At 47.4% G+C, this 23,383-nt stretch overlaps 1 protein-coding gene across 2 annotated transcripts; it reads right to left on the bottom strand.

The window, feature by feature from the left end:
* Positions 1–2: 2 nt before the first annotated feature.
* Positions 3–18,713, bottom strand: FOXJ2 (forkhead box J2). 2 transcript variants are annotated; one of them, XM_046011155.1, is made up of 11 exons: positions 18,583–18,713; positions 12,235–12,581; positions 10,911–10,985; positions 9,900–9,968; positions 9,607–9,747; positions 8,944–9,142; positions 5,906–6,286; positions 5,386–5,487; positions 4,613–4,822; positions 3,897–3,995; positions 3–2,776 (listed from the first exon to the last, which is right to left on the bottom strand). In XM_046011155.1, exons 2-11 carry the CDS (start codon positions 12,565–12,567, stop codon positions 2,688–2,690), a joined length of 1,698 nt encoding a protein of 565 aa, XP_045867111.1. In that variant the 5' UTR covers positions 12,568–12,581; positions 18,583–18,713; the 3' UTR covers positions 3–2,687. The 2 variants fall into 2 exon arrangements, with proteins under 2 accessions (XP_045867111.1, XP_045867113.1); XM_046011157.1 differs by lacking the exon at positions 18,583–18,713 and adding an exon at positions 12,800–12,876.
* Positions 18,714–23,383: the final 4,670 nt, after the last annotated feature.

Raw genomic sequence — 23,383 nt, 5'->3', positions numbered from 1 at the left:
ACATTCTTCCTTTTTTTTTTTTTTATTAAGAAAGCATGCAAAACACAACAACAACAACTTGTGAGATCATACACCCCCTTGCCAGCCTGCACCAATGCAAAGCACTATGGGTGGTATGAAGGACTCACCAAACCAGAAACCTGGGGGTCGAAGAGAGGAAAGTGAGGATGAGTGGATCTATACCACATGACTACTCCATCTGTCCCTCTCCTCCCATTTCTCCCTCCTCTCCTCCTGGAGGCAGGAGCGCCTGCACTTTTGCACACGTCACCCAATACGACACTGACTATACTTGGAGCCCAGCAATGCTGGACCAACAAGAAAAAGTAGTATTCTTTCCATTTCATGGAGGGGAGGGGAAACTGAGGCCCAAAGAGGGTAAGCTTTGTCCTGTGCCATCTAGCAAGGCTGAGTTTAATGGAAGGGAGCTAAAATCCCAGGAGGCCCGATGGTCTCCAGCCCTAGCCCCAAACTTTAGTTACTCTGGCTGCCCACCAGAGTCTTCATGAGACTAATTTTCAGAAGACACAGATGAATTATAAACAAGGGACATTTACATGTACAATTTCATCTACCCTCGTAAATCCTGTGTGGATCCGAGTAGAAAAGGGGTTTAGAAAAGAGAAGTGATCATTTGTAAAGGGGGGAATCTTGGGGAGAACAGGAGAACAGATGGGAAGTTGTGTATATAGGAGGCACCTTGACTGGAAGGAATTCGGAAGAGATGCCTAGAAAAAGGACACAGGGCAAAGGCATTTTGCCACCCTCTAAGAGATATTCTCCTTTCCCCAATGGGAAATATTATGTCATACTTCAACCCCACTGACTGCCCAACAACGGGGGATTCAAGCCACTCATATCCCCATTTCTTACAAAGAACTTCACAGGAAATAAAGTGCTCTTTAGTTAACCGCCCTTTCTTGCCCTTTGCTTCAGCCTTCTTTGACAAACTCTCACATATAACCCCCTTACAAAGAAAGAAAGGGGTGGGTGAGGGAAAAGCAGAAGAGCAGAAAGCTAGATCTCCTGGACGTCATGGGTAAATAAAAGAATACGAACAAGCAGCAGAAACCACAGAGAGAGTGGCCTTGTCCGTTCCTTACATTTGTCCTGCAGCTTTCGGAAAGTGAACATTCAGTGAAATAAAAACAGAAGTAAAATTGCCCTTCCCTCTCATAACTAATATTCAACAATTAACGTGAAACATACACTAAGTATTTTGCAGCAGTAACTCATGGCCATGTCTTGTTAAAGGATAGAAGTTGTCCCTGGACCTTTTTTCTTTTTCTGGGGGGTCTCCCTTGGCCCTCACAATCTCTCCTCTCTAGATTATTTAATCCCCTTTACCAATTTCCTTCACCCCTTGAAAGTCAAATGGCAAAAGCTTCAGCCTCGGTGATTTGGATTCCAAGAGAAGCATTTGCTGACACAATTAAATAATTGAAATATTCCCTACCTATGTGTATGCCAGCTCCTTTTCCCTTGCCCCACGCCCCAGCACCAACGCTATAGGTTTGGTTCTGCTAAGATCAGTGGGAAAGTGGTTCCCATCTTGTCCTAGGACATAATGAAACTGAAAGAGTGATAATGGCTTACTTTTCTTTCTTGAGAGTTCCAGAAAATGGGGGGGGGGGGGGGGAGAAGATAAAAGGGGAGGAAGAGTTGAGCCAGCAACTGAAGGAGGACAAAACAGTATTTGCTGAATGGGAAAAGGGGACTGAAGGATAATTTGTAAATGCAAATATGAGCCACAGTTAATTTCCAGAGAAAACTATGTTTAAAAACTCTAAAGGGTTAAATTGAAACCATCTCCTAAAAGCTGAACCTACGCTGGACAGGTATCCTCATCCCTACCACAGAAGCAAGACCAACTCTATCTCCAATAGACTAAGGGCTGGGAACAAGCCCATGGAAGTTTCTAGCAGCATACAGAAACTGTTTTATATTCCATCACCCCTCTACACTACTTGGCTCCACCCAACCCAGACATCTTATTCTTCTAGGATTTAATGGTCACCCTCCTGCACCACCACCATCACTCCTACCCTAGATGGGGAGTGAGGATCGGTAGAAGTAAGGATCGAAGATAAAAGGGACAAGGAAGAGCTCAGAGGACAAAATTAGCACCATTGAGTAAAACCTGCAAATTCATGGCTGCCAAGCAGTGTTTTAGATCCCTTTTTCCTTGAGAATGTGGCTTCTCTAGTACTGGACTGAACTGACAGGAACAGAAAACAATTTAGGGTCGGAAGGTGAGATTAGCATTGATTTTCTCAAAGAGAAAGGTAAATCAAAATTTGAAACCTTTCTCTGTAGCCATCAAGGCCTCACCTTCCGGCCAGATGATTTTAAATTAGCAAGGGGTGGACACGGTCTGTGGAGGAGGGCAGAAGACTGGGGACAGCATATAACCAATAATAATAATAACAATAATAATAATAATAATACCATAATAAGAATAATAATAAAAGAATTCAGAAAAAACAAGAAGGAAGAGGAAGAAGGAGGCAGGAAAGAGGGGGGTTATCTTCGGCAGCATCTTGCGGTGGCTTTTCTGACAGAGCAAGAAAAAAGAGGATATATAAGTATATACAGCAAGGAGGAAGGGATGGGCTGGGGCTGCTCTTGCCCCACTCCCAGACTTCTCGCCACCCAGCCTTGGGCTCATGGCCACGCTCCATGAGGCCCTAAGTGATCAAGTCCCAGTCGAAGTCATCAGGGATCTCCTCGTTGGTACCCGGAGGGGGGACCGGGGGCCGAGGGACCATATGGTGTGCTGTCAGGAAGAGAGAAAGAAATTAAAAGGAGAGTGGACGGGGAGTTATTCTATCCATCTAGATAGGCAGTGCTCAACCCCGAATACGACCACGAGGAAGGGCTGGTGAAGCTATGCTCCTGATCAGCCCAGAGTTGATTCTGTTGCTAGCGCCACTCCAGTGGGTCTCAGGAAATAAACCAGAGTAAACAGAGGGCACATGGCAATTCAACACTATGCAGCCCCCAAGAATTATACTTATGAAAACCATGTAGTAATGAAAAAAACATACACAACGTACTATTATATGAAATCACAGTATAGAAATTTGTAGACGTGTTACATGGATAAGGAAGACATGGACAAAGAGTCTGATGTCACCCAAAAAATCCAAAACCCTTGTGGTTAGGCAGGATAAATAATAGCAATTTTTCTGAAATGTATTTAAAAGCAAATGATCTGTTTATTTTATATTATTTATGGCAAGTTAGGGTCTACCTCCACCCCCATCAGAGGTAGTTCAATCCCAGACCCCTGATACAGGAGTCAGGTGACAGGAAAACAGACATGGGCACAGAGCAGGTATATCTGTATAATATGCTCATTGTATCTGCCTGACCATACCTTCCATCTAGATTCCAAAGCTGGACATAAATGTTCAACATTTTGGTCTATTTGCATGCTTTTACTGCCTTTTTTTTTTTAAAGATTTTATTTATCCATTTGGGTTGGGGGAGAAAGAGCATGAGCAGGGGGAGAGGCAGACAGAGGGAGAAGCAGACTCCCAGCTGAGCGCAGAGCCCGATATAGAGCTTGACCCCAGGACCCCAAGATCATGACCTGAGCCAAAGTCAGACATTCAACTGACTAAGCCACCCAGGTATCCCTGCTTTTACTCCCTTTTATTATTTCAGGCACAAGTTATGCTCAAAGTAAATCAGTCTTCTTTAGTCTCCCATGACATGTACCTCCCTAGCAAGGGGCCCACCCTCCAGCCTTAGGAATCATGAAGGCTCACACGCTCCCAGCAGGGGTGAGCAAAAGGGAAGAGAATGCAGGCTCAGAGCCAGAGGAAAGCAAACACAACTTGTCAGGGTAGAGAGTGTTGGGCTGTTGGAGAAGCAAGCTTCCTGGTTCTTACCTGGGCGATTGTATCCTGCTGAATCCTGGGTGGAGATTGGGTACATTGGTGATGGGCCGGGGTAGAGATGGGGGGCTTGTGGGTGCACATAAGAGTTCACTGCCAAAGCAAGACAAAAGTTACTTGAGCAGACTTCACATACTCAGTGAAGTGGGGCCCGATATAGAGGGGGAAAGAAGTACTCTTTCTCCCCTTGATGTCTCCCCCCTTCCTTGCTCTGTTCTATAGTTTCAGCAGGCTTAAAGGCTTTCTGGAGGAGCCATCAGTCCTCACCACTTAAGACAAAAAGGGACCCTAATGGTCCCTAGAACTATGACATGGCTAGTCAAAGGATGACAAATGGAGAAACATGATCATTGAATCTCTCTCATTACACTTGTCTGAAGATTGTGTAATTGTAGAGAATCACAACCCCATCTGATACGATCCAGGTAGAGGTTACTGAGACACACATCTGGAATGAGCACCTTTTCCACCCTTTTCTTAAGTAATTCTGATCTCCCAAATTAAGGTGGAAAAGGGACTCATACAGTGTTTCAGTACAGGACTTGACTGATGCACTAGATGTTCAGTCAACGTAGCAGACAAACGAGTCCCGCTGCTCAGTCTGGGTCACTGCTCATCAGATGACTTTGCTCAATTCTCTTCTGCCCTTTTCCTCCCCCTCTCTTTTCGTCAGAGCCTCCACCTCCTTGGTAACTTGCTTGGTTCACTACCTTGGTTCATGGCTGGCTCTTGTTTGCCACTGGTAAGGGCACAGGAGTCAGCAATGCGGGCAGAGGCTGGTGGCCGGTGGGAGCCCCCTTGGGGGGGCACATGACCAGTTTGGGTAAGGAAGTGGTTGAGAGAGTCACACAGATTGGCAATGTGATGCTGGTCGAGGCTCCAGTTCTTCTGCTCTGCCTGTCGCAGACTCTCCATCAGTTCTACAAACAGAGAAGCAAGAAGGGCTACCCTTTGTGGAGGTCCTAAAGCCCCTACCGTATCTGCCCCCATCTCACTGCTCCCACCACATCACAAATCAACACCACAGACTAGATTCATTGCCAAGAATAACTGACATCTCCTAGAGCTCTACATTTTCCAACTCTTCTTCTGCTGGCTCCTTCCTAAATTCTTGTTACAATTTCCATCTTGCTGGTAAAGAAAACAAAATTTCAAAGGGAGTGTTTGAATTAGCCCATAAACAGTGACAAAACTACAAAATTGTGGTCCCGGTTTCTGAATTTCTGAGAGCCTTCCCACTCCAGGGACAAAACAGGGTAGGATAAAACATGGTCATATTTTTGGGTGAGTTCAGGCAAAATTAATTGAAATTAATTTGCAAATAACATTGGCATCATCCGCCTTGTGAGATATTGAGGGAAAACAATGGAATCCTGCTTCCTCAAAGCTCACTTCACCATCCCCTTCTGGTGCTGGTTTCTACTGGGCTTCCCACTCACCATGTCCTCCTCTCCCCTCTGGTCATCTTCCTCTCCTCACTCACCTGAGAACTGTGACTGCTCAATGCTGGACCAGTTGAGCCGATTCACCATCTTAAAGCTTTCCTTTAAGGAGTCGATGTTGGAGCACCAGTCGGGAGGAAAAGCTATAAAGGGGCAGGGAGGGTAGTAAATAGAGTGCCAAGGCAGCCGGCTGACTACGTGCAAGGTTGTCAATGACATCACCAGGATAATCTGAAAATCTCCCTCCCTGGAGATGGAGGACTAGTAAAGCTGATCGCTTTAGGGAGAGACAGCCTAGCTCCCAGGCAGGAGAATCCATAAAGCAATCGCAGGTGGTCCAAGAATCCCAAAACACGGAGCTCTGAGTGGCAACTTCCGCGGGCTCAGAGGGGATCCTGCCGTTGCGGGGGGGGGGGGGGGGGGGGGGGGGGGGGGGGTGGACGACACGAGTCTAGAGACGACCCACTGTTAACTACCTGGCCAACTGCATCTCCAGCCCCAGTCAGAACAAGCGGGTCAGCCCGCCCTCCTCTCGGAGCCCGCCCCACCCTCCGTACTCACCAAAGCCAGTACTGTTGATAGGAGCCTGGCCCTGCGCCTGCTGCGGAGCTGGCGGCTGTGGCTGCTGGGCCGGGTGGGGGTGGGGATGGTGCTGATGCGGGTGGTAGCCCCCGTGCTGCAGCGGGGGTGGGTGCATGGCCATCACAGAGGGAGGCCCGTAGCCTTCGGCCCCAGCCGGCTTCCCCCCGGGTGGGGTACACCCATCCGGGCTTGGGGTGTGCAGCGGAGGGGCACCCCCTACAGCAGAGGGGCCTTGGGCGGGAGCCGGCTGTGGCTGCGACTGCTGGGGGGGCGGCTGCGGCTGCTGCTGGGGCGGCGGCGGCTGCTGGTACATGTAGTAGTTGTTAGAGGGCGGCATGTCCCCCAGGAGAGACGAGAAGCCTAGAGGGCCGGAGGAGGCAGCCAAGTGAATTGGGCAATTCATTTTTCCTTTTTTTTTCTTTCCTTTCTTTTTTTAAGGGTTTATTTATTTGAGAGACAGAGAGCATTGCGAGCAGGGGGAGGGATAGAGTCCTCAAGCCTACTCCCCACTGAGCATGGAGCACCGCGTGGGGCATTTGATCCCAAGACCCTGAGATTATGACCTGAGCCGAAACCACGGTCAGGCACTCAACCGACTGAGCCTACCAGACACCCCAATGCATTTTTCACTGAACAGGACTTCCACAGGGATGAGATGGGAGGCGTCATACAGAAACCCCAGACTTGAAGGTGTCCTGAGAAGGCATGGATCCTCTGGGCTCCCTCTGCCCTCCATGGCTCCCCCACCTCTATAGACACAACAGACAGATGGACGGCCTTGACAGTGCAACAACTGCTCAAATTCTAGCAAAAAGGTTAGCATGTACCTTTTCATGCTATTCCTCAGAGATCTGGGGGTAGGCCTGGAATCAGTGTCAAGAGCAGTCAGATATCAGGTGAAGTTTTAAAAGTAAATCACACGGGCACCTGTTAACTGTCTGCCTTTGGCTTGGTAGTGATCCCAGGATCCTAGGATGGAGCCCTGCCTCAGGCTCCCTGCTCAGGGGGGAGCCTGCTTCTCCCTCTCTCCCCTCTTCGTGCTCTTTCTCTCAAATAAATAAATAAAAGGTAAATTACTAATAAAATAAAGGGTACCTACTCTTTCTTCTTCCTGTGTCTACACTCGTCTGCTGTTACTACCTACTTGGATTCACCACCAACAAAGGGAGTTGGGTGAGGCACAGGGTAAGGATGGATGAATTTTTCACATACATTGGGCAGGGAAGAACTAGAGACTGAGGCTGGGCAGGGGCTTTCAGCCACCATGAAACTTGAGTGAACACTTGAATCCTCACTCACTCTAATTTTTCACTTTGTCTCTGACAGCCCCTCCCTGCTCCCCACTTCTGATCAACCAATCATCTGACCTGGATTCATTTCTCAAGCAAAGGCTGCAATCTCAGAGCATAACTCCAGCTCTAAATCCCCCGAGATATAAAAGAAGAAATCCACGGCAGTTAATATAAATTTTCCGAAAGGTGGCTTCTAATCAGTTTTCATCATCCTGTTTATCCCCTGAGGCCTGTACAAGGCAACTACACAGAACAAGAGGCTCTGATGTCTCACCCGAAGTCAACCCCCACCTCTAATTTCTTTAGGACCACAAACAAGCAGCACCTGGGTGGCTCAGTGGTTAAGCATCTGTCTTTGGCTCCGGTCATGATCCCAAGGTTCTGGGATCAAGTCCCACATCCGGCTCCCTGCTCAGCAGGGAGCCTGCTTCTCCCTCTCCCTCTGCTTGCCACTCCCCCTGCTTGCGCCCTCTGTTTGTCAAATAAATAAATAAAATCTAAATAAATAAATAAAAACAGAAACAAACAGAAGTCGCAGAGGGCTGGACCAGGTGATCTCTCAAGGAGCTTTCCAATATGAACTTTACTCTCACATGGTAATTCAGGAAATTTGAGTATGGACCAAATATAAACTGATATTAAGGAAGTATTATTGACTGTGCTAAGAATAATAATAGCAGTGGATAACCAAGTCTTTATCATTAAGACTTCACACTGAAGTAATATCTATAGGTGGGACAGCACATCTGGGAATTGCATTAAATTACTCCCATTTAAAAAAAAAAAAAAAGTGGCTGGTAAATGAAACGAGCTGAACAAAATATTGCAGTGTATTACTGGGCTATCTTAAAAGTTGGAAACCTGAGGGTTTATTATACTATTTTCTCTATTTTTGCATCTGTTTGAGATTTTTTTCTAACAAAAATTAACATGGGGTGCCTGGTTGAGCATCTGACTCTTGATTTCAGCTCAGGTCATGATCTCATGATCTCAGGGTGATGAGATTGAGCCCCAAGGTGGGCGCTGCGCTTGGTGGGGAGATCCTCTCCTTCTACCCCTCTCCCACTTGCTCACTCTCTCTCTCTCAAATAAATAAATCTTTTTTTAAATATATGTGCTGCCAAAGTGAGCACAAAATTTTTTTTAAAAAAGCAACTAGAGGGAGGCCTGGGTGGCTCAGTTGGTTAAACATCTGCCTTCGGCTCAGGTCATGATCCCAGCGTCCTGGGATCGAGTCCCACATCGGACTCCTTGCTCGGCAGGGAGCCCTGCTTCTCCCTCAGCCTCTGCCTGTCACTCTGCCTGTGCTCACTCTCTCTCTCTCTCTCTGACAAATAAATAAATCTTTAAAAAAAAAAAAAGGAACTAGAAATATGCTAAAAAATTAAATTGTCTCATAATGAAATGGATTCTGAAGGAAAGGAAACCACTGCTGTCCCCTAGTGGCCATCCTCTAAATGACCTGCTTGCAGCCATGACTGCCCCTAGTTCTAGAACTCACTCTCTGAAGCTAATAACCCAGCCTGCCTCTCAAAACAGCTCCAAAACAGCTCCAAACTAAGCCAGAAGAGCTTGACTCCAAACAATTCTGGTTTCTTGAGATGCTTCCCCTAACCAGTGATCAACCTCTCCTCATGTGAAAAGTAAGACAGAAGGGAAAGAGAATGTGACCACCCATCCGGGAGTATAAGGATATTCATGCTCTTATCCCAACAGCAGGCTCACCATGCTGAGATGAGGAAGAGGATTTCTCCAGCATGGATTTGTAGAGGTTGCGAAAGGACCAGCTTAGGTCCTGAAAATTGATCTCTGAGTAGGAGAATTTGAAGTCATGGTTGGTGTTATACAGGGGAGGAGGACCCTCGGCACCTTCTCGGCCAGGAGCCCCTGCTGCCACCGCTCCACCATCCACAGATCCTGTGCCCTGCAGAAAGGAGTAAGAGAGACTCAATCCATGTGCTAAATCAGGAAAACAGCCCTTTCATGGTCACCAAGCTCTCTGGCTTGTCTCATCCTGTCCTAACTTTTCAATAAATGAACATCATTTCCCGTCTGTCTCATTGATTCCTATTGTGATGTGCCTTGAGCCATTTTCCCATGCTCCGTCCATCTTCCATTCTCATAACCTTTCTGGCTCCCCTTCTTCTCTTCTCACTACTTTTCATCCCCATGATCTTTCTCAAAGTTCTGTTACATCTCTCTCTCTCTCTCTCTCTCTCTCTTTCTCTCAGCTTCCCTTTTCTGCTTTCCCTGTCTTTCCCAATTGATCTGCCTACTACATCACAGATAGTCAATACAGTATTTCCAACTGGCAGATCTCTGACTCTGTTCAATGACTTGTCCACCCATCCATCCATCCCCATGCACCCTGACACCCCTACTTCTTACCTGGCTGTAGCTTGTGATAGAAGTGGGGCTCTGAAGGGACATCTGAGGGTTCCCCTCAGAAGGCAGTGAGGCTTCTCCACCCCCAGGAACGCCCCCCCGTGGGCTCTTGCTTGCCTCCTGTTCTGGTGAGTCTTGGGATAGCTGAGGGTTGGGAAAAAACAGAAACCTAGAACAGAAACTAAACATCCTCCTGAGACCCATGGTTTCAGCTCACCCTTCGTCCCAAACACCGGAAAGGACCAAAACTACAAGACAGGATGTGGACCGAGCAGTTAACTCAGGTGGGGACTTACATCATCATCTGGAGGGTGTCTTCTCTTTCGGGAGATGTCAGGGCAGGTGTCGATTGTCCAATAAGAGCCCTGGAAGGAGAACCCAACCCCACAGAAAACAAAATCATTATATATGAAAATTCCCACCTTTGGAAAAGTAGATAGTTGGGAGGGTTTTCACCAAAAAAAAAAAAAAAAAAAAAAAAAAAAAGTTATATTAAGAAAAATAACTGGAGAATCACACAGAGTCCTGAGGGTACTGACTATTTTTGAGGAGTAAATTTGTCCTAAAAGTTCAATGAGTATGTCAGGGGTATAACTGGTGGTCCAAACACAGACCTTGATTGTTCTGGTATCTCGTTCAAAGAGCTGGAAATGCCCACACACAACCATCCCCTTCTGTGTGATCTGTGGCAAGGCTCTCCTGAACTCTAGCATCCACATCTTTCGAAAGAAGAAACTGATTTATCTCTTTTCCCTTTTGAAGATAAAAGTCATGGGATTTTTGTAGAGAAAAGTCCCTACAAAGGTTATTTAGCCTACCTTTCACATCTAAAAAGAGGGCCACACATAAGAAAGGGGGCATTAAAGTCAACTTTACCATATATAATTCTATTTAAAAAAAAGGATTTCAGGGATGGCTGGGTGGCTCAGTTGTCTCCTGCCTTTGGCTTAGGTCATGATCCCAGGGTCTTGGAATCTAGTCCCACATCAGGCTCCTTGCTCAGCAGGGAGCCTACTTCTCCCTCTCCCTGCTGCTACCCCTGTTCATGCTCTCTCTCTCTCCCTCTCTCTCTGACAAATAAATAAATAAATCTTAAAAAAAAAATTTCACAATCTTTCTTAGTCACTCATCTAGTGGGGGCCCAGAAGCATGATAGCCAAGCTCTTCCTTTGAGAAAAAATAAAGCTGCTTCTCTAATTAACATGATTTCCTCTTCTGGGTAATTAAAACAGCCATAGGACTCTAGGCTGTCAACTACTCCTCTCTCCTTCCTGCCCCTCCTTTCAATGCTTACAGGAGTGTCTCACCTTCCCAGGGTCATCCCGAGGTCTGGGCACCTTCCGGAAACACTTGTTGAGAGAAAGGTTGTGCCGAATTGAATTCTAGGGAAGCAGAGAAGCAAGTTAGGCTTCAGCATGGTGTACAGCAGAAAATTTTCCAATAGGGCACAGAGGGACACAAAAGAACATAACATAATCATAAAGTTCAAGTATCAGGCAAACTTAGGACCTCCTAACTATACTGGTGGAGGACCTTATCTAGCAGATAGCAAGAGCACTGAGATGAGAAAATGCAGAAATTAAATGGATGGGAGGTAATGCCTATAAACTTGACTACCAAGTGCTTCTGGTATCTATATAAAAAACAACTATATAATCTTTCTGGTTATATATAACCAAAAAGATTAAATTAAGACAGATATATATATGCCTTAATTTATTTTAATCTCCCCTAAAAGAATACTACTTTAAGACTGCTTATATAAATAAAAACAAATATAAATTAGAAACAAAACAAAGGCACAAGGTCACCTTTGTTTTCTCAACAGCCCCCTGGAATGCTACATTCGGAGGAAAGAAAGAATGTTGCCGCTGTGTACTGGACGAGGCTGGGTGTTGTGGTAGCTAGCAGGGACAGGGTCAGGGAGGAAAAGCTGAACTCTTCCAGTAGTCTCCAGCTCATCATCTGGTTTGTATGTCAACTGGTGATTTACAGAGTGAAAGAACTACCTTAAATCCCCACTCCTTCTCAACAACTGGCAAATGAGTTGCTGCTCCAGAAGACGGGGAACAGCAGTCTTCCTTCTTTGCTTGGAAGAAGAGTTTCCTTCTTCCTTTACTGCCAACCAAACAACTTATCCTCTTACTACTTGCTTGGCGGATGAGCTGTTGGTGAAGGACCTTATTATTATCATTATCATTATTATTATTATTATTGTTACTGGTATACAATTTTTCAGAAGATGAGGACTGCGTGGAGTGAAGCTTTGGAAATCTGATGAGACTCCTACCTCTAGGTAGGAAGAAGCAATGCCATCCCTTGCACAGTGACTTGAACATAGTAGAGTGGCAATAAGTATTTGTGAAATGAATGAATCTCCTTTTCGAAGACTCAGAAGGTAAGAGGGTATGATGAGCAACAGCATCCTGCCATCCTCATAACTACACTTAGTGGCTCGATATCACTGGAGTTTCCCTGATAGAGTAGGGGATGGGAGATATAAGATTTTAAGTTCACACATCTCTGAAACAGGTCAGAGTGAACTGGACCAGGTTAGAGGAAGAAACAAAAGAGTAGAGAAAAAGGCTGTCAAAGGCTAAAAACAATCTCAGGTTACAGAAGCCATCCCACCTTCCAACCAATGCCAGCGTTCTTGTAATAGGGGAAGTTATCACAGATCCAGCGGTAAATCTCACTGAGGGTCATCTTCTTGGCTGGAGAGGAGTTGATGGCGTAGGTGATGAGGGTGGCATAGCTGTATCGTGGCTTGCCATCCTGGTGCACTGCTGCCTCATCTTTGCTCAGGGTGGCATTTGGATCTGTGGGTGAGCCTGGGGGACACTTGCGGCTGCCACCTGGAGGCCCAGCCTGAGAGGCACTCCCAAGCTTCTCGATGGTAGCTCGAAGGGTCAGCTGGGGGAGCCAGTCTATGGAGGTGAGGCTACTCTCTAGGTCAGAAGCCATGGTACTTCTGGGTTCTGCAGAGAAGAGAACAAAGGGGAGAGGAAACTAGAACAGGTGAGTGTGATAGCTGGTTACTAGTGGCAAATAATATTCAAATGTTAGTGCGCTAAGGGAAGTAGAGTTTCTTCCCACTGTAATCCCCATGGGAGACTGTCGCAGGACAGCCCTCAACCAAGTGTTCCCAAAGCCCCAAGACAAAATATCATCTACCAGATGACAGACTTGTACTTACCAGTCTTACATCTTAATGTAGAACACAGCCAACAGGACTCTCCATTCAGCACTAAGAGAGAAGTCAGACCCCCACCCAACTGAGCTATTCCCTCAATCCTCCTTACGTGGAGCCCTACAACATAATATTTTAAACTACATAATTTTTTTTAAAAAAACTTAATATCAGTAAAATCAGCCAAAGTCTACTCTCCAATTATGTGATGCTTGTTTTAAGTACATAGAGACAGCACAAGTGAACATGTAAAGAAAAACAGTCCAAGTAAACACAAATATACAGCAAAGAAGCACACACCAACACTTTTACAGATGTTTCACGGTGGGTGTATTTGACCCCTCACCTTTTTACCCCATATATGTGCACGTAGGCATATTCGATTTACCCCAAGCATAAATTACGCATGACAACCAGCAAAGGACAGAGGCAAGACACACATGTAAACAGTGGCCCCCATACCCAGAGATCACAATGAGATATACGATGTACATTACCAGCAGAGCACAAAGTCACACACAGGTAACAGATCCTGAGTTAGAGCCGCCCTCACACCTTTAAAGCTGCCCCTAATCGGCTCCCGCCCACAGACACCAACACCAGGAAGAAAGCATCGGCAAGGACCTCCCACCTCCCAGCCCGCTGGGCTTCACTGAGCCAGGAGGTGGGGGACACCCAGCTGTGTGCACACCGCAACAATCAGATAGCCTAGCTAAAAATAGCTACTCTGGGGCTAAGAGCTGGCTCCCCTTCTCCCGCCCTCCTCCTCTGTCCTTCCTTCCCAGCCAGGCACGCACGCTTGCTGCACCTCCATGCAAACTCCTGGCGCTGCCAAATCGCCCACGCCTGATGTTTGCACACCCTGCTGCCACCCACACCCCCTGGGCGCTCTCTCTGGCAGAGCGGTGTGGCCGGAGTGACGTCTTAGTGGGGGAAGGTGAAGAGCGCCCGGTGCTCTCTGCTACTGCAGGGTCTAGAAAGGCTGGCAGGAAGCGCTTGGTAGCCATTTGGCGCTCCCTGAAAGCCCATGCCAGCAACCCCCTAAGCACTTGCCGCTTGGCAGGTTTGTGCCTGCTCGCCCGAGGAGGAGAGTCCAGCCAGTATTTCCTTCTCCTCGCCCTGCTGACGGTCCCACCAGGGCTAGCGAGCCTCAGAATTCAGAATCCCGGACAGAAACACATCGCGTATGTAATTTCTAAATGCGCACCCAGATAAAATGCACGAGCGGTATGGATTCAACTACACACAAACCACATTCTTTGCCACGAAAAACTCAATCCCAGGTACGACTGCCTACTCCCCTCTCCTGCCTCCAACACACCTTGCAAGCTGTCAGATCACTCTGTCGCCTACAGCCGGGCCTCTCCTCCCCTTGAGATTTACCCTTTCTCCTAAGGGTCAGTGTTCTCACTCTTGTGTTCTCCCCCAAATTCCCCACCCACACCACCTCTGCATGTACACACAAGTAGCCGGCACCCTGCTCCTCCCCAGCAACACACCCACTCCACAAGGCTGAGGGAAACACCTTATGCCTCAGGGCCTGAGCAGCATAAGACCCAACTGAAACCCAAGAATTGCTTGACAGGAGAAAGAAAGAAAGAAAGAAAGAAAGAAAAAAGCTGTGTTTATAAATAGTATCATGAAAGGGTTTCCCCTTTATGGTTAGCTTCTCTCCCACTACCTCCTTTACAGCCCACCACCACCATCTTGCCTTACAATATCATGGAAACTTGGAAGCTAATAGGGACATTTAATCATTCCAGAAAGCCTCAAACCTCCTAGCGCATTACTGAGTCAAAATGCCACAGCATCTGGAGTAAAGCAGGGCGCTTAGGGCAGTGAATTGGTCCTACAGCTGGGTTATCGCAGCCGAACAGTAATGTGACAATAAGCAGGTTCTCAGTAACCAGGGTTTTCCTGGGTCCTCCTCAGAAGGGGAGGTCTGTAAAGGTTTCCCTATTATCGGGCACCCAGGTGGCTCAGTGGGTTGGGCCTCTGCCTTCCGCTCAGGTCATGATCTTGGGGTCCTGGGATTGAGTCCCGCATCGGGCTCTCTGCTCAGCAGAGAGCCTGCTTCCCCCTCTCTCTCTCTGCCTGCCTCTCTGCCTACTTGTGATCTCTCTCTGTCAAATAAATAAATAAAATCTTTTTAAAAAAATTCCCTATTATCTCCTGCTAAAGATCCCTAGGAAATCTCAACTTATGAATACAGAAGCCTTCCATGGACCCTTCATTTGGAAGTCTCCCAACACGGGACACGGACATGAGAGTAGATTTCACGTGGTTTACAGAACCCATTTGGCACATGCCAATCGCTGTGAATTCCAGAAAGGGAAGCACTCCCAGCCTTTGCTAGTTGTTCCATGCTCTTCCCTATCCTTACCCCTGCACCAGGTTAAGAGAGGTTAAATTTAACTTTTCTCCAGCACCCTCCTGGTCAGCCCTCCAGATACCACCCAGCACTCAAAATATATCCTAATCTTACCAGCTACAAGAAGCTTGCAGCAGAAGGTCCTGCTGATCTGTTGGCACCATTCTCCCTCAACCCACCCCACTTCCTCACCCCTGTCACTTCCCCATTCTGGAAGGGCCATCCAGTGCACAGAACCTCAGAGATGAGGTCCCTCTGTTCTATTCCCAGCCTTGACACTGACTCACTAAATGTCTCTAGCCACCCCTTGCTCCCTGAAGTCTTGATGCCTCAGTTTCCCCCTTCAATAAAAGGGATGAAGTCATCAACACTGCCAAAGCTTCATCCCTGGAGGGAAGTGAATGAACCTTAATGAGCTTGTGGCTGCCACACATTCCATGCTCCCCAAAATAATGGCACGAGGTTAATGTTCAGGGCTAATATTAGAAAGGCAAACAAGAGCTACTTCCATTTCTTAGTCCAACCAACCTAGTTACCCAGACCTCTCCAGGTGGGCCTTGTGCCACTGGGCTTGGGCAGAACCCGAGTTAGGCCACATTCTTCTCTGCATGCTGGAAGACTGAAAGGAAATACCCGTAGAAACTGGGAAAGGCAGCCAAAGGGCAGGCTCCATCACATCCACAGGACATCTAATGAAGACTACAGTACCAGGAGAAAGGCAGAGAAAAACAGAAAGACATTCTGTTGGTGTGGAAGACTGATCCTGGATGAGATGTGTAAGATCCAAAATAACAGGCACGGTTTTCTTCCCACTTTATCTGAAAGGCCAGAAATTATTCTCTGTATGGTGCCAAGGTCAGGTACTAAGGAGTGATAACTTCCTGCTCTGGACAGAATGCCAACACTAATAGAGCAGTGGTTGAGTTTACCACATTACTAATTACCAGTTAGGACGCCTGGGTTTCAATCCTGGCTCCACTAACTACTGGCTGTGCAACCTCAGGCAAGTTACTTAACCTCTCTGTGTTGTCGTTTCTTCCTCTATAAAATAGAGATGATAACTGTACCTTTACAGGGTTGTTGTGAGGATTGCCTCAAGTTAATAATTTTAAGGCATTTAGTAAGTGTTAGGTAAGTGTAGCTATCATTATTTTTGAATGAGGCAAAACAGAGAATATTGGAAATGAGAAAGCAGACTGTGGAGGTTAAGACTGAAAACAGCAAGGCTGCCATGGTTTATGTTACAAAACCTGCACTGAATTTGCAATAGCTTTCGAGATGTCAGAAACTCCACCTTTCACTTTGGGGATAAGGTCACCCCACTACTAACCAATGCCAGGACCAGGCAGACTTCAAAGATGAGGGAACGAGGGGATATCATCTCTATTTTTCAGCAGGGACCAGGTCTAGTCATAAGACATGATCTGGAAAACACCACTCTCTAAAGCACAGTTAATCCACCCCAACAGCCATCTGCTTCCAGCGGATTCCACAGAGGCAAGGAGAATTAGGGAAACTCCGTCCTAGTAGGATCCGTTGCACTGTTGGGGGGTGGGAGCGGAGGTCCACCTGGAGCCGCTGTGATACAGTTCCCTCTGAGTCTCTCAACAAGTTGCGTTCCAGCATCTGGGAAAGCACTTTGGGAAAATTGGGTTGCTATTACACTAGAGTCGGCTCTTTTCACAAAGTGGGGGAGGGAGTTCTAGGGGTAAGAGCCAAGGAGTCTCATGCTTTTGAGACCAGAGATACCAGAAATGATACTCTCTCGCTAGTTCTAGAAGAAGTGGCCACAGCCTGACACTGAGCAGCCCTACCACAAGAAAGGACTCTCGTGCAGCCATTCATGAGGGTTCCCAACTGTCCAGGGCAGGCCAAGGCCTTCCTCCCAGCAGGGCAGCCTTACCAACAACCTCTCCATGTTCTCCGGCAGGGGCACCTGCTTCGAGAGGCCTACCAGAAACACAGGATTCTGGGTAATTGGAGGCTTAGTCCGAAAAGCGCGGATGCAACTGTCCCCACACACATACCGACTCGAAACAGAGTCAGAGCCCCATTCACCTGAAGTAAGAGACATATGTACACCGCTCTCTAGCACAGCTGTGCGGACCTGGATTATACCCCTGCCTCATATACCACTAACCGGTAGTCTCCAGGGCCAAGTGGATGTACGTAGGGACTCGCACAGCCCACCAAGGCCCAGACAGAGAAAGAAGAAGTAGACATAAAAACCCACGTAAGATGAAGTCTCCCACTTGGTTTTGCTGTGAGGTACACACAGGAAAGCGGGCGCCCAGCTAGTGGTCCCAGGTAGAAAGACACACTGCTAAACGCACATAGCCCAGCATCCACTAGAAGGATTTCCTAGCACCCTTCTCCCGCCTTTTCTGATGATTCTGGGCTTTGATGATTTCTGCTCCATATCTCATGAAAGAAAACTTAAATACCAGATTCCAGAGACACAGAACTGAACAAGAAACAGGAAGGGAAAGATGAAACTATTGGGTGCTTTTCTGAAAGGAGATTCATCACAGGTCAAATCTCCTGGTTGGGGGAGGGAGGGCGGGCAACTTATTTCGATGGAAGACTGGAATGAGGCTGAGCAGCAACACCCCTCTCTTCCTATCCAGGATCTGCTTTTTCCTGAGGAACTATCAGTGAAGGACAGGAGCTGTGGACAGGAGCCGTGCAGGACATGAGGGCAGTGGTACAGGACCAGCACTAGGGAAGAACTTCAACCCAGGAGTTAGCGTTCCCCTGCATCCTCTCTTCTTGCTTTGGGAAGGCGGGATTTCCATTGTCCCTTTGGATTTTACTGACAGAGCCATGCTTCCATGCAGGAATAGGTAAGCCACAAGGGAGGCCTCCTGATGTCTGAGTAAGGGTGAGTGGGGACAGGCTGATTTTCTTGTCAAGGAGACAGTGGGTAGGAGAGAATAGCTCTGGTGGACATGAAGCTGAGGTAGGCTTACAAGGTAAGACAAGGTAGTATCACTGGAAGCCCTAGACAAGTGTAGGCCATGAAATGCCACGATCACTTTAGTGAAGTAAGAAAGCCCAAGAATGGAGAGCGCTTTGGGAGTCTGGTTGGGATGTGTCCATCACTATTACACAGTACCGATGCAGTTCTGGAAATGCAGGCATTTGCTGATACCCCTTTGCCTTCAGCATGAAACTCTACACGTCCCCAGGGACCTCAAATGACTCCCATCCATGAGTTCCCAAACACTAAGAAACCCATTTCTCAGAGCCTCTGCAGAAGGTGTGAGTCTGAAGCCAGGAGCTTCCTCAGAACACACTCCCCTGAGGATTCTCTGAGTATTACTCGTCCTTCCCCAGTGATGAAACCCAAGAGCCACCATCTTAGCCCCTACCCCCACTAGTACCTAAAGAGCACAGAGAGGTGAAAGAAAGCACTAACCTGTCTCCAAGCTTCCCCCAGCAAAGGGAGGGAACCACCTGGTACTGGAGTTTAGGGCTGGAGGGACTCCCCTCTTCAATGGCAGATGAAGAGTCTCATCGTCAGTGGCTCTTCCTGTACTTGGCTGAGCATCCCAAGCTGGGGTCGGGGGGAACTGGGTCCCCTGAGGATGGGGAGCGGAGGGAGGAGGAGGAGGGGGCGGAGGAGAAGGAGGTCCTACCTGGGGAAGGTGGCACACCCCCCACACCCTGCCTGTAACCCTGGGGAGGAGGGGAGGAGCCTCTCCGAACCAGGAGTTGTCTCCTCCCCCTTGGGGGAGTCCCCCTCCCCCCCAAACTGGATCTTTCGGGAGTGGAGGGCTCCGTCTGTCTGCTGGAGATCTGAGCGGAGGGGCTCTGCCCTGTTCCACTGTCTAGGTACAAGGAAGTTGAGAGGAGAGTCCTTCCCCTCTCCTGAAAGGCCGAAAGCCGGCTCCTCTTCTTGCCTGGAGTGTCCTCTGCTTCTGAACGTAAGGACTCCTCTCCCCTGTGAGTACTGGATAGGATGGAGGGCGCCTACTCCACAGGCATGTCCCCCTTCTCTTAGCCTCAAAAGTCCTGAACTGCTGAGAGTGTGCGTTTGGAGGGGTGGAGGCACGCTGGGGCGGGCTCACTCTGTCTGCCTCCTTCAGCAGGATCGCCCCTTTCTACTTCTGGAGGTCTATTCCCGGGCCAGGATGGGGGTTTTCCTCTCCCCTACAGGGGTCTCTTCTTCCCCTCGCCCGAGTGGCGGTAAGGGTCTCCGCTCCAGCGGGGAGAGAGGCTGCTCCCGTCCCCGCGCCCGCCTCCGCTCCGGGGGTGCCCCCGAGGGTGGGGTTTTCCTACTCCCCGCGCTCCCTGAGCTGGCCTGGGCAGCAGGGTCCGGGAGGCCGCGGCTGCCGACTCCGGTCCCTGGCTACTGTGGCCAGCGCCTCCTCTAGTCCCGTCCCGTCCGGTCCGCTCCCTTCGGCGCGTGAGGCCCCCGGCGCTGCCACCTCTCGGGCTCCGGCCAGTCCGGGCTCCCGGGGAGCCAGAAGGCGGACGGACAGTGTCAGGGCTCGGCTCGGGCTCGGGCTCGGCTCGGCTCCGCTGCAGGCCCCGGCTCCTCCCCGGCCTCCGCGCCGCGCTCCACGCCCCTCCCCCTCCCCCGCCCGCCCGGCCGCCGCCGCCGCCGCCTCCCCGCGCGGGTTAAGGAGGAGCGGGCGGCGCCGAGCCGCGGGCCGAGCCGCAGAGGTTCGCTGCGCGGGGAGAGACGCGCGGCCCGGAGCCGGGGGGATGGCGCGGGGTAGGGGGGCCGCCGCCCGGCCACTGGGCCGCGCGAGCATCTCGCCTGGGCGCGCGACGGCAGCCCCCTGCCCTCGGTCGGGACGGTCCCCCGGTCACGCCCGACGCCGTCCGCCGCGGCTGCACGCGCGCCTTCGGGGGTGTTCTCTGCACGGCCGACCCGAGGCGTTCTCTCCGGAACGGCGCTGATGGGCTTCCCGCTCCCCGGAGACGGTGTATGAGGGGTTATGGCGTTGGGACCGGGTTAGTCTGTCATCCTGACCTCATCCTGGAGTTCAGTACGTGCTGCTGAAGGAGCGGATGTGTGGAGAGAAGGAGCGGGTCACGGAGAGAAGTCTAGACTAAACTCCGTATAAACTTGTGCAAGGCCTCTCTTCCGCGGGGTCTGAGCGACGAGGGGACCTCGATACTCGCCCTGGCTACCCACTAGGCCTGTTGCAAGGACCACAGGAGATCACTGATGTGAAAATGCTTTTTAACTGTATAGTATACAAAGGATGCAAAACATGACTTCTCGTTCAGTTCACTTGGCGACCTTGTAACATACCTTATTCTGAGTGACACACAGTAAAGAATGTTACTTTCTGCCCCTTCCGGAATCATTCCCATGCAGAGACAGAAAATGCCACCCGGGAGCCCACCTCAACTTTTCCTCCTTCAGTCACATTATTCCTCTGGAAATTCTTACATATGTCGCCCTCTGACCTGTTCAAACTTTTCTCAAACTATTCTAATTTCTATCATACAAAAGATTATGAAAGCAAAAAATATCATCCATGGAATATTTGAATTGCTCAAAAGAAAAGACTGCGTATTCAGGATTACAACTTGATGACTACATCACATTTAGATAGTAAAGTCTTTTATCTTCTGGCTAAATGTATGATACTATTTAAGTTACACATGTATAAAATTGCATTATATTTACAGTGTGCCAGGCATTGAGCTAAGAACTCTGCATGTGTTATCACATTTAATTCTTCTAGCAATCCCATAAGGTCCTTATGGTACCCAAAAGGTACCATTTACAGATGAGAAAACTGATTTAGAGATTATGACTGTGTCTACATTCACATGATTAGTAAGTAGCAAAACCAGAACTTAAACTAACAAATCCAAGTAACTCCAAAGACCCAACTCTTAACTTCTATTCCATTCTCCTGAACTCCTCAGAATTAAAAGCCATCCTTAAACTTAGTTGTAATAGAGATGTATGGAAACAGATGGTAGCTGCATTTATGATGAACATAGCATAATGGATAAACTTGTCCAATCACTACAGTTGTATGCCTGAAATTAATGTAACATTGTGGGCAAATATACTCAAATAAAAAAGAAAATAGATGGCATTTCCTCTACAAAAATAGAAAGCAGAAAGGTCAATTGGTTGTTTGTGATTGATTGATCTATCTGTATCACAAACATGTATATATTAAAAAAATCCTTAAATTTATAGGAAATGAAGCCCAGTTGAGTCTTTTCTTTCTCTCCACCCTTCCACTATCCCAATTTAAGCTGTATCCCTTCCTTTAAAAAAAAAAAAAAGTATTTATTTATTTGAGAGAGAGAATGAGAGAGGGCAAGAGAGGGGAGGTCAGAGGGAGAAGCAGACTCCCCATGGAGCTGGGAGCCCTGTGCAGGACTCAATCCAGGGATTCAATCCAGGGACTCTGGGATCATGACCTGAGCCACCCAGGCACCCTATATTTTTCCCCTTTTGAAATATTAACTTTTTCTCCCACACAGATAACTTGGCATCAAATGCTTGCTTCTTGCTACATGTTAGATGTTTTGTTATGTTTCATTTGTCAATCATTTTTGACATTTTTGTATGTATGTGGAATTTGAGAGGCACGGTAGAGAAGTAGTCCTAAAAATGGGAAAGCTAGGGAAGGATTAGACCACCCTTAACTGGAGATTTAGAAAAATTAGAAGCTCAAGAAATTATTTAACATATGCAAGATATTTGCTGTATTATTTGTGACTGTAGAAAATGAGAAAATTTGCTTAAATAACCATAATAGGGTAACTCTTAAAAAAATAATGGTATGTCTATATAATAGATAGCTGATTTTCTTTTTATATCTTCTTTACCATTTAGATATTTTACAATAGGTGTACATTATTTTAAAAGAACCATTTTTTCATATATCTGAATATATTCCAGTGAGAAAATCATGTTTTAAAAGTTTGTATAATAGAGGCATCTGGGTGGCTCAATCGTTAAGCATCTGCCTTCTCCTCAGGTCAAGATCCAGGTTCCTGGGATTGAAACCCACAAAGGGCTCCCTGCTCAGTGGGAAGCCTGCTTCTCCCTCCCCCACTAGCCCCTGCTTGTGTTCCCTCTCTCTTGATGTCTCTCTCTCTGTCAAATAAATATGTAAAATCTTAAAAAAAAAAAGAAAAGAAAATTTGTATAATATAATCATGTAATTGCTTTTTAAAAATATATACTTATCGGGCGCCTGGGTGGCTCAGTTGGTTAAACGACTGTCTTTGGCTCAGGTCATGATCCCGGAGCCCTCGGATCGAGTCCTGTCCGGCACCCAGCTCCATGAGGAGTCTGCTTCTCCCTCTGACCTTCTCCCCTCTCATGCTCCCTCTCTCTCTCAAATAAATACGTTAATTAATTAATTAAATAAAATATATATTTAAGTGTATGTATATATTTGAGTATACACACAGACACAGGTGGATATACACTAAAGATGTGAACTTGAAGATAATTTAATTTACCTCATTTTCTACTATATCTATAGTTAGTGTTCTTATGGGTTTTGCTTATGTAATTTTTAAATTAGAAAAAGTGATAAATAAACCTACGTTTGTTTTGTTTTCACCCTAAGACAGGGGGAAACACCTGCATTCATTCTCTGTATATTTGCATTAAGAAGGGTGATATGGGGCGGAATAAAAATATAGTCACTGAGAGGCATCTGCTGGTTCAGTTAGAAGAGAACATGCCACTCTTGATCTTGAAATCATGAGTTTGAGCCCCACCGTGGGTGTAGAGCTCACAAACACATAGCTCTAGAGAGAGAGAAAGAGAAAGTGAGTCACTGAAACATGCAAGAAACCAAAATGTAAGGATTCACACTTTTCTAAAATAGAACATATTACATAATTCACAAGTGTTAGTTTGCCTTGAGCAAATCGTTTCTTCATACTATTGGTGACTAATATGTCACAATACTGTTTCAGGAGCATTTATTAAAGACTTATGTATTATATAAAACACAGTGAATATGATTTGTGTATCCAAGTCCCAGCTTTGGTGCTCTATAACTGTGAGAACTTAAATCACTTAACTGTTATGTTTCCTCAACAGTAGTAAAATGGGAATCATAATAGTACCTACTTCACAGTGTTGTGGAAAAACGATGTGACTTCATGCATGTAATGCATTTAGGTAAGTGCACAGAGAAAAAGAGCCTGAAGCTTAAAGGGGCTTAAAAATCATACCAAACAAATGCAATGTATATGGCCAAGAGACATATCCA

This window comes from Meles meles, chromosome 7, assembly GCF_922984935.1.
Source record: "Meles meles chromosome 7, mMelMel3.1 paternal haplotype, whole genome shotgun sequence".
Taxonomy (NCBI): domain Eukaryota; kingdom Metazoa; phylum Chordata; class Mammalia; order Carnivora; family Mustelidae; genus Meles; species Meles meles.
This window is presented reverse-complemented; position numbering and strand designations above follow the sequence as displayed.